At 40.0% G+C, this 12,038-nt stretch overlaps 1 protein-coding gene across 2 annotated transcripts in view; it reads right to left on the reverse strand.

The window, feature by feature from the left end:
* Nucleotides 1-490: 490 nt before the first annotated feature.
* Nucleotides 491-12,038, reverse strand: part of LOC111874158 — a 73,546-nt gene continuing 61,998 nt past the window's right edge. For both annotated transcript variants that reach the window (XM_023869407.1, XM_023869408.2), the window contains 7 exons: nt 11,405-11,560; nt 9,273-10,988; nt 8,292-8,532; nt 7,322-7,538; nt 5,568-5,694; nt 4,149-4,371; nt 491-1,623 (listed from right to left, as the gene is read on the reverse strand). In XM_023869407.1, coding sequence (XP_023725175.1) covers nt 4,153-4,371; nt 5,568-5,694; nt 7,322-7,538; nt 8,292-8,532; nt 9,273-10,988; nt 11,405-11,560 — 2,676 coding nt within the window. In that variant the 3' untranslated portion in view covers nt 491-1,623; nt 4,149-4,152. The remainder of the gene's footprint in view (nt 1,624-4,148; nt 4,372-5,567; nt 5,695-7,321; nt 7,539-8,291; nt 8,533-9,272; nt 10,989-11,404; nt 11,561-12,038) is intronic.

The raw sequence follows: 12,038 nt of genomic DNA on the forward strand, positions 1-12,038 counted from the left end.
GTCCTACAGATGTGCCTGTATTTATCTCGGTATAAACTGTAACAGGATGGCTGAGGAAAAATCTGTGCCAGTAACCCAGAGGGGTTGATAGAAATGACCAGAAGACAAGGAAGAAGACGTAAGAAGATGCTGGATGACCTTGGGGACAGAAGAGGATATTCTCATTTGAAGGAGAAAGCATTAAGTGGAGGAACTGTTTTGGAAGAGACTGTGGACCTGTCGTCTGACAGATTACTGATGAATGAAAACGAACCCAAAATTTAAACATGGCTGCCAATCTGCATAGTACAGGGGGCCTTAAAATCCCTATTACCAGATAATGAGAGTTAATACATTGTGGTGCTCAATTTATGTGAAACGTCATATAGAATATTTCCACATTGAATGGCATGCTTGGAACTTCATGATGGGTCAGCAGTTCCAGGTTTCCTTTTGGGTAACTGGATGTACCTCTGTGCCTTTTGTACTAGGAATAAAAGCAATAAACAGATTAAATTAAAAGTTTTATCTAAAACAGAAGAAACCACTACTTGTGATACAGATACAATCTGTTTCCATACACGAATGAACTACTAAAAAAAAGGTGTCAATGAATACAAGCAAAGACATGACACTTGGCACACATCACAATATGGCAGTAAATTCATTATGCTGGTTGCAGAAAGCTTCCAAAAGAGGACAGAAGAGGATTAAAAATTTGGTCACTAGCCCCTGCAGTGGGGGCTACATGAGACTCTAAAATCCATATTTCCTGACAGTAACAGTTAATAATGTGCAGCTGAAGACAATGGTGAATGTTACAAAATGGCAGATGGTTAGGTTATAGACCACGGTTATGGTATTTAGGATACCCAGCTGGTATTAATGGCCAAAATCACGAAGGATTTCAACCACAATAACCACCCATGGGACCTTCTGAATATTAACTTACTTGGTTCCACAGTTCAGGCAGAAAGTCTAGATCTGTTCTCTCTTGTACTTTGCTCATCTTATCTGCATCTTTGATACACCATTTCAATTCACTGTCCTAACAACTCCAAATCAGTGATTTCATCATCTTTCAATTCATAAATTACTTACAATTACTAATCAGTAAGTTTTACAATATGTAGAGTCCTGTATACATATTAATTATGTATGTAATTATGTATCTTCTGGCTAGAGAAGAATCTTCTTGTATTGAAAATTCTGCAAATATTTAAATATGACAAGACATCAGCCTTATTTCTGACAGGAATTAAGGTTCACAGAAGTAGAGGCATCTTTCTGTTGGTTTCTTATTTCCCAGTAAATTTTTAATTCATTGAGGATCAACCCAGAATATACTCATGTCCACCTAGGGTGTCCAAATATATACCCATGTCTATTAACATGTCTGCTGGGCCAATCCCAAATGTACCAACATCTATCAATAATGCCCATTGGTCCATTCCTGAATATACTCATTTCCATTTTACTTCTTTCTTCATATCAACACAGATCACTCAATTTGTATAACATGTTCTCTGAACAAGTGAATCTTCATGTCTGTTCCAAAAATGTAAGCAGAAGTTGCAGTTATGTTCCAGTTGAAATCAGAAGAATAACAACAGCTTAAGTGTGTTGTGGGGTGTACGTATTTACCTGAAGAGAGAAAAAAAAAGTGGAAGTAACTGGGTTGACCAAAGAATGAACCAACTGTATTAGTGAAACCTTGATCTGCAGAGAGAACATTGTGGCCACATGAACATCTGAGGGGATAAAGAACCAGGGACAATGAAATCTGGATTTTTAATACATGAAAAAGTGTGTATGTACATATATATGTATGTATGTACTTAACATATGTATGTATATACAAATGAATGAATGAAATGTTTAAGGTTGTTATTATCATACCCATAAACAGGAAGTAGCCACACCACGAACTACAAATTTCACTTCTGCTTTACTACATGTTAACTCTTTGACTGGCGCGGGCGTGTTTTAACGCCAGGGTGATGCCAGCCGTTCCCTGGCGTTGGTGTGTTCTAGCGCTTTGAAAATCTCTTCCCTTATTTGCTCTCTTGGCTCTCATCAACCAAAGACATATATATGATAGTTTTTGTGCATGGTTGTAAAGAACCCTTGTAAACTTTGTGGGGGTCTATATTACTGTCAGAACCCTCCGAGAAGGAAAAGTTCAAAAAATATTTCACATTCATTCAGTTTCACCATGGCTTCTCGCAGCAAGTGTCGGCGTGTTCCTACAGACCAGCTGGAAAGTGTTGTGAAGGAGATTTGTGCTGATGATGATAGTGGCGATGAAATAATGATTCCTGAATTGGATGAAGTTGATAGTGACAATAATACAGTGACAGACAATGATCCACAAGACAGTAATCATGAACATTTAGCTACCACGAATGCGGTGCCTGACACGCCTATCTCATGGACGTACAGAGACACTGTACCAATAATAGTTCCATTTACTAGTAGTTCCAGGATCAGAATTGATATAACACATAAAATGCACCCCTTTTCATGGATAAAATTTTTTCTGGATGATGACTTAGTAACTCACATTACAACTGAAACCAATCGCTATGCTCACCAGCACTTCAACACACATGAGTTAGCTCCTCACTCTCGAGAACTCAATTACAAATATGTCACATCAGATGAAATCTGGACATACTTAGGAATTGTGTTCATGACAGGAATCGACAAACGCCCTGAAATTGAAGACTATTGGTCCACTAGGCCCCTATTTCACACTCCATGGTATGGACAAAAGATGTCTTTGCGGCGGTTCCAACAGATTTCAAAATTTCTTCATTTTGCTGACAACGATGCACGACCAGCTGACTGTGAAGATCGCCTGTATAAAGTTAGGCCAATTATAGACTCATTAGTGGGAAAATTTAGGAACACATATATCCCTGAAAAGGAAATTGCAATAGATGAAGGAATGATCGCTTGGAAAGGACGTCTTATCTTCCGAGTATATATGCCTGATAAACCTGATAAGTACGGTATAAAGGCTTATTTTGTTTGTGAATTGACAAGTGGATATATTTGGAATTTTGAAATTTATTGCGGAAAATCAAGACCTATAAAAGAATTAGCTGTCGATCTGTTGGGGCCACAGCTTCTAGATAAAGGGTATCATCTCTACCAGGATAACTATTACAATAGTGTAGAATTGTGTGAGACGTTATTACAGAGAAATACCTATGTGTGTGGAACCTTCAGAATGGACAGAGGAGCTCCCAAAGAACTAAAGAATGATGTAAAAAANAACAGTCAAGGAATGAAGTGGATGACGAATCTATTGCATCAGACTCGAGTGCAGTCACGCCTCCGCCCGCGACCTTGAAAAGGCCACCAGTGAAAGACCCAGAAAATCGTCTAGAGGGTGGCCTGAAAGTTCACAAAATGGTCCATGTTCCTCCCAGTAACAATAAGAAGAATGGTGCCATGAGAAAGTGTCGAGTGTGTGCTAAGCACAAGATTACAAAAGAAACAAGTGTCATGTGTGCAAGCTGTGGTGTGGCTCTCTGCAAACTTTCATGTTTCAATGTTTATCACACGAAGAAAAACTATTAAAAAGGTATGGAAAGACATTTATTGCATAAAATATTGTATTTTTAATAGTTCCTGAAAATTTCATTTTTAAAAACCAATTTTTGTTGAAGTTGTTTAGAAAAAAGTAAGCACATGCATCTTAGCGACATAATGTTTAAAGGGCCTGCCAGTACAGGGGTGGGATTTAAATACCCTTCACGCCAGTCAAAGAGTTAATTCATTACTATTCTGAGTGCTATGGTCCTTACACAGCAGAAGTTAACAATTATGACATCCCCCACACATACACCCATGCTACTCTGATACACCACAGTCAAAATCAACTATGAAATGTTCCTATTGTCTGGGATATAACGCCATGTTGTCTGCTGAAAGTCAACACATGTTTCAGAGGAACATGGCACCATCATCTTCAAGGTTGTGACAAGTTTCTTGAGAACAAGGATTACCACCTACAAAACTAAACAGTGTCACACACCAGAAAACCACAACCTTAATTTTTACTTCTGCAGAGACCTCAAATCTCATCCAAAACCCTTCTAGAGCAAGTCATTCTACATTGAAATAAATGCAGAAAATTCAACTCCACTTTCCTCACTCACCCATCTAAGACACTGGCTCTTCCTCTGTATCGGAACTTAGAGCATCAGAAGTGGGATGCATTCCATGGGACTGAGATTGTTTCCTGTGGCGCGTGTAGATTCTGCTCTCTTCGCCAGTGTGCCGGAAACTAATGAGTGGGTGAAGGGCAGATCGCAAGCTCCAGAAGAGGCGAGGGAACAGTATCTCCTGCTGTGCCAACAGTTGTTTCACACGATGGCGTTCCTGAAAACAATATCACCAGTACAAAAGGATGATCTGTGTTCTGAACTCAAGAATTTTATATATTATGGTGGCAGTGTTATTTACCACTTTGGAATGTTTCTTTTTAATTACATTAAAATGCAAGTTTAGGTTGGATGTTACAATGAATGTACTTTCTTACTGTTTCCTCTAATGAGAAATTCTGTTGAATTGTCCACACAGTGTACGAATGTGTTCTGTATAATTCCCACAGTAAACAATGGTTATTTCTCAAAACAGCGTTGATTGGCTGGTATTTGCAATAGAGACATTATTTTCTATAGGGCAGAAAGTGAATTTTTAAATATTATTGAAATGACGTTTGGGCTTCAAAGGATTTGCATTGTAGAGGAGATGTAAGCACACAAAAACACATTTCACACTTAAAGCATGACTTTAAGTGTACGCTGCTGCCACCACACGTTTCATTATCTTTACACATCTTTAAGTTAAATAAGCAACTGACCCTGTGGAAGAAAATTGAAACAGAGCCACAAAGAGAAAGAGAGATAAGACACGGGAGATGCTGGAGGCTCTCTCATAAAAATGAACTGCCTCAAGGATTATACCAAAACCTCAAAAGATAGGTTTTGAAAAGGCTCAGTCAGGTATATGACTGAAGCATGTATAATGTTTCATGTGAAAGCAGAGTCTGAGGCTCATAAAAGTAACTGCAGTGCTTGAAATCAAAGCACGCAAGACAATATCCTGTTACTTAGAATATAAGACTCATCCAGTTTTTGAATGTGTGTTTTAGGGGGAAAGATTGGGTGCACATTCCTCAAATTTAAGATGCACCTCAATTTTTCAACACGGGAAAAAATGTCTTTGATTCAAAGTAATACGGCATATACATATAAATTCAGGATCACTTCTTTGCATGTCACCAAGTAATCAGACTCATTCAAGTGGTTATCACTTCTCACTTGTATTTGGGACATGCATAGTTTCAATCTTGACAGGTGCTGACCTTGAATCTCGGGTGGGATACTAACTACTCTGATTCCTTCAGTCCCTTGAGGGAAATGCTGGGATAGTACCTCAGTTATGTTATAACTACTTCCTTCCATATCCTTTCCAATCCACTAATTTTCCTACCTTTGGATGCTACATGGCCAGAGCTAATGACAGCATTATTACATAAATGATATGTAAATCTTTGCATGTTCTCTGCTTACTTTTGGTGCATCAAAGCATGCAGGACAGTTCTCTGGGATAATTGGGAGGTTTCTGCTCTCAGCGAATTGACGCAGCGTCTTCTCTCGCACATACACAAATGGGCGAATCACACGTAGGTCACGTTCCCTGCAGGGAAACACTGTATCAGTATATTCAGTCACATGATATTGCCCATCATATATCTACTATACATATACATATTCTGGTGGGGAAGCCAGAAAGAAAAGAGACAACTGGGAAGGTGACATAGCTGAGGTTAGGGACCAATGGAGGGGTCTTGAGAACATGGCACTCAATCTTCAGGTTCCATCAAATGTTGGGAAATTACCGAGTAGACTGATGGCTTCTCAAGAAGGACACAGGACCATGGAGTTAGTTGATTAGTCTCATATATATATATACAAAGGACAAGAGGTAAATTCCTTGGCTTGCAAATTAATAATCATTTAAACTGGAAAAACCACATCGGTCAGTTGATTCCAAAGCTAAGTAGAGCATGTTATGCAGTTAGATTCATGTTACATATTAATTTATTTTGCTTACTTTCACTCTTTAATGAAGTATGGAATAATTTTCTGGGGTAATTCATCTGACAGTAAAAAGGTATTTATATTGCAAAAGAAAATTATTAGAATCCTGATGGGGGTCAAATCCCATAATTCCTGTAGAGATCTATTTAAGAGACTACAGAGCTTAACTTTTCCTTGTGAATATATGATGAATTGATGAATATATATATATATTCATCAATAAACTTCTACAAATAATGAAGAACTTTTTCAGATAAATGCAGATGTACACACGTGTTAACATAAGACACAAACACTCTCTTCATAAACCAACTGCTAACTCCTCATGCTTTCAGAAAAGAGCATATTATGCTGGGATCAACATTTTTAATAACCTGCCATCTGATCTGAAAGGTCTTATGAATGAAAAGGCATGATTTAAAATAGCACTGAAATGATACTTAAATACACATTAATTCTACTCTGTTGATGAATACCTGTTGTCTAGAAAATAACTTTCGTATCTTTAAATAGCCTTGTGTGTAGTCACTGTGTATTCTTGGTTTCTCTTGTGTGAGAACTCCACTGGGATTGTGCATATGTTTTGTATTTATATGACATATTCCACATCCTACAGTCATTTTGACTAACTTTGGATCCATGGAGTGCGATGCAATGCAATGTTTTCAAGACTATGCACTGTAAACAACACTCAACACTATATAGAGGTGAGTGGATAGCTTCAAGCCTTCTCCACTTTCCCTGTCAGGAAAAAGCCCCTTTCACGAGGCTTGGTGGGACCTAGAGGCAGTCTGGATGCAGCAGCAAGGAAAATTTTTGCCCACGCCAGAAATCAAACCTGAGTTCTCCAATCTATAGCTAATCACTTTAATGACCACACGCGCACACACATATGAACATCAGGTCTCAATACACACATGCATGAGCGCGCAGCCAAAACAGCATGTGAGTAACAGGACACTGTTTCTTTCCAGTCTTCTCGGCTATGACGCCATTTAGCTTCTTAAATCAGTACTGACATTTTGGAGGAAACACTGCCTCCATTGGCATGTCAGAAATACCATGTATTCCTGCAAAACACTGGTACCCACCTACCAGACTACATATGACATAACCCAGAACACAATTGGAATCTTCAACGTAAAAACATCTTCCTTGCTTCACAGGGTAATGAAACAGAACATACAGAGCTTATTGTTTGAGAACATATTACTGTTCAGTACCTAATGTAATAATGTGCCTTCATGGATCTAAGTCTGCCATTATGAAAAACAGACATGAGAAAACTCTCGACGAGATCATCAAGATGTTGTCCCAAGGCCAGCACATTGTAGCCATGACTGCGGGCAGCTGCATACAACCTTCCTCGCTTCATGCGGCTGCAGAAGCTGCATACAGACTTGCATCCCTTCTCCAGTGCTGCTGCTTGCTGCAAGATAGCTGTAACATGAGGGACATCACAAATTGTGACAGTTCTAGACATCTGTTATCATTCCGGTCAACAGGGATGTGATGCTGAAGAGTCGGGCAGGGCATTACCAAAATTTTGGAGGAACTTTCTGCTTCCACCTTCATGGTAGAAGAGTAAACTAAGCTCAGAACAAAGTGGTATGAACATAATAGAGAGGGTGAGGCCAGGGCTGGGGCCCTCAGCAAACCAACAGAAGACAGGAGAACAGTGTAAAATACTGGCTTGTTAAAGTGTAATTTTTCAATGCTCAGCTACACAAAGGTACTTGTTACATTTTTCAGCTCCTCCTGGCAAGATCCAGCATATTAATTTAAATATGGTCATGACCATTTCCTTTCTATCCTTTTAAATTCATCATTGACTAGCCATCGTATCATTCAATGCTCTATATTTAATAATTACTTCAGTGGAGACTGTAGAAGCCCAAAATGTGATAAATCCAAACATTCTTAAACAGCAATTTCACAGTGGACCTTGATGTCGATACACTTTCAGAGCAGCAAATACCCAACCAGTATATGCAGTTACCTCCTTCAGTACATCAACTGCAGTAAATGAGGACACCCAGGGCATGAATCAAAAGCTATGAACTGACACTCTGTACTGGCTTCTGCCGTAATGGTGAAGTTCCAATGCTGTGCATTCATGGTTCAGGGAGTAAGCATTACTGCTGCATTGTACAAATTGTTTTCTGGTAACTCAGGTTCTCACACTGTACCCACCTTGCTCCTCATAAAGATAATGGACACCCAGTGCCTGGAGGTATGGTACTAATGGCCGTGGATCATATGCTGAGCTGCCGGGGTCTACTGTAGCTGCCCCAAGGGTGTAATGAATCCCCTTGGATTTAGCATAAAACTGGTACTGATGAAGTGTGTGGAGGAGGCTCAGTGAGTCTTTGCCTCCCGACAGACACACCATCACTCGATCACCATCACGAATCATGTCAAATTCTTGGAGTGCCTGTCCAAAATACCAACACATACAAATTAATATCTCTGAGTACTAAAAACATATGTTATATCTTGCAATTTAAGAAGCTCTGAGAATTTGCTTTCTATGAGCAGGACTCAGATTTTAAAATAAATTCTTTTTTTTTTTCCTTGGCACTACAGCCCCAGTGGGCCTAGGCCTACCTCCATGAATTCCGTTCACTTCGGTTTTTCTAGATCTTACACATACGGTAGGACTCCTTGGGCGAGTGATCAGCTCGTCGCAAGGCCTCTACCTGTAGACAAACACAGAAAAACGCACACAAACATCCATGCCCTGAGTGGGATTCGAACCCATGATCCCGGCTTCCGAGCGAGTGAAGACAGTGCATGCCTTAGACCGCTCGGCTACCGTGACCGGCATTTAAATTCTTTACACACACTTAATTTATATCTGTATGTTAATTTACACAGTAATTAGTGTACTTGCATGAATGAATGAATGAATGAATGAATGAATGCATAAATGGTAGGCCCTTCCAGCCCTTGCAATGTGATCTTCAATGATCTACTGTGCTTAATTAGTGTGCCTGGATAACATGGCTAATTTCATGTCATCTTAACCCAGTAAGAACTTTATCAAGTGAGGTGTGAAATGACAGTAGCATATATACACTACTTCTGGCCTTACAGAACCCCATCTAGAATAGCTCCATCCAGTACTTGAAAAATATTACCTGTTATGCCTTGAAACTTCATGTAAAACCATACCTCAATAGCTGGTTTCCAGATTGATTTTGGTGGGCAATGCCATCTGGCAACATGGTCAGCAGGTGTAACTATGTTACCTACAGGCTGCTGGGCTTGTGCCTCAGATGACATTTCTGCAGGTACAGACACAAGCTGCTGACTGGTAGTAGCGAGCTTAGCATCACCTCCAACACTGATGCTTGAATCAGACAAACTGTTTGTTTTGCGAATGTGAGTGCTTGTCAATTCACTGCTCCTTTTTTCAGTTGTGCCATGTGATGATGAATCTGACTCTTGGAAAGTTAAATTGATTCCACTGTCCTGAGAACTAATGCTATTTATTGTAGAACGCATCTGATGATGCCGTCTGTTGTCTGCTGCAACATCATCTTCCTCCTCATCAGTTTCATTCGAACCAGTCCCATTATCAGCAGTCTGACTTTTCTTTGGGTCTGCACTGAGTATATGCACAACAGTCTCGTCACTAGAGCATTCGCTTGAGTGGGTTCTCTCCCCACTCAAATCCCCTAATTTTGTATTGACACATCCTGCAATGCCAGGGTGTGTCCCTGGAGTATCAACCGGAGAATCTGCAGAAGATGACTTTTCTTCATGACTCTGAGCATCAGGCGAGATGAGGACATCAACTGCATTCACCATTTCCCTAATTTCTGACTTCATCTCAGAAGCCATTTCCCTGGAGAATTCCATCAAATATTCGGCTACATCATTTGCAGATACTGAGTCACTTTTAGCAATTTCACCTGAACCTGAATGAAGTTTGTCCATTGAGGAACTGGCAAGGTGTTGATGAAAGCTACCGCAAGTTTCCCCTGCTGAATCTGTACTTTCCGACAAAACATCTTCTACTTTGGATATCACTTCACGTATCTCTGATTTGATTTCAGTTGCTAGTTCCTTTGTAACTTCTTTTACATATGCTTGAAGGTCTTCAGGACTCTGGGTCGAGACAGATGATGCAGTGGGTGAAGAGCGACCTGCCACATTGCAGTCAGCGGCAGATAATGTGCTGAGCTGTAGAAAGTTCAAGCTTGACGTTGACTCGACTTCCAGGGAGCTGAGATCAGTCTGACTGCTGCAGCTACACTGCCATTCCTTCATGTCTCCAATACCAAGACTACCCATTTTCTGTGGACTCAGGATTGGAGAAATGCCTGAGAACGAACCAAGACTATGGCAGCGTGTTCGAGGTGGATATAACTGCTCATTTATAATGTTCTTAGCCACTCCTGTTGGCAATTTTGTCATGACAGCAGCCGGATTCATTACTTCACCAACGGCAAAATGTAAAGGGCTTTGACCATCAGCGTAAGATTTTTGTTTATGTTTGTCAAGAGATCCTTCACTTCCACTGCTAACATTCAGCAATGGAGGACACATAACAGAGATTGTAGGTGGAGTCACCACTTCTGCTTTACCATGATCCGTACATGGCAAACTGTTATGGCGAGGGGACACGAAGTAAGTGGGTCGTGAGAGTGAAACTGAAACAGGAAGTGCACCATTAGTTGCATTCAACGGCGCAGGAAGAGCCTCTGCAACACTTCTGCGTGAACCGGAATATTCGACAGGATCAAATGGAACATCATGTTTAACATTCTGCGAGTTGCCCAACAGAAGATCTTGTGCTTCGCTTGGAAGCATGAACCAACGTAGGCGATTTGTGTTTTCATCAAACATAACACACTGATCTGCCAAAGGGTAACGCTGAGCCATCTGGAAATGACAGAAAAGAAATGTGTTCAAAAAACATGGTTCTGACACCTTAAGAAAACATGTTATGAATCCAAATGGAATGTCTTAGTTGAGGTTTTAGAATCTCACAGTGGTGGTTATGAAGAGCACTGTATTTTGTGATGCAATTTCATGTAGCGTGGTAGAAAGTTGCCTATGTGTTGGAGAAGAACCAGTGGCCTCATCTCTGAACCATCAACTTCCATCAGCACACTTGTGGCCTCCCATTTCTTTTCATCTGTTCCCCATATCTGTAACCCCACTTCCCAGCATCATTTACTGTTCCACCCTTCCAAGTGGGGGCAGCCATTTACCACACTACAAAGTCTCATACACCAGAAGATAACTGTTCACATTTCCACCACTGTGAAAATACAAATTATTTTGTTTATACATACCTTTCTTGCTTTATTGAATATGCTCCTAGCTGTATGCAGACACTCTGCATAATCCTGAGGAGGAAATGTACCATGTCCTGATACTCTTCGCTCATTTACCGTCATCTTGCCATCAACGTAGCGGATTGAACCGAGCCACTTCCTGTCTCGAAACACCTGTGAAAATCGCATACAAATTTTAAATCACAGCAGTATTGTCTAGCACATATTTGTGTAGATCTCTAGTTTTGTATTTTACATTTCCTGAGGATTTCTGTTCCTTAGACGCATCCTACTTATACAGAAAATAACTTCATTCCAGTGCGCATATTAAAATTGCACAATGAAAGATCCTGTAATTGTAATGCATGACATAACTGCTACTTGTCAGAAAAATCATTCACTGGTACTCTGAAAACAATATGAACATCCCAGTTCACACTGTACATTTCTTCTTACATTTGCAGCGTAATGTATGTACAACACCACATAATCATACGTAAAATCTAAATACAAGTAAACTGAATTAGATTGGTCAGGAAATATACACAGTCAATTTTGGCATGCCCACTTCCATTTATCTCAAAAACTGTATCCCTGAAGGAAGAAGTGGGCTGGACATAAAATGAGTCGTTCATACTTTCTACACAGCTTC

Source organism: Cryptotermes secundus, unplaced genomic scaffold (assembly GCF_002891405.2).
Source record: "Cryptotermes secundus unplaced genomic scaffold, Csec_1.0 scaffold26, whole genome shotgun sequence".
Lineage (NCBI taxonomy): Eukaryota > Metazoa > Arthropoda > Insecta > Blattodea > Kalotermitidae > Cryptotermes > Cryptotermes secundus.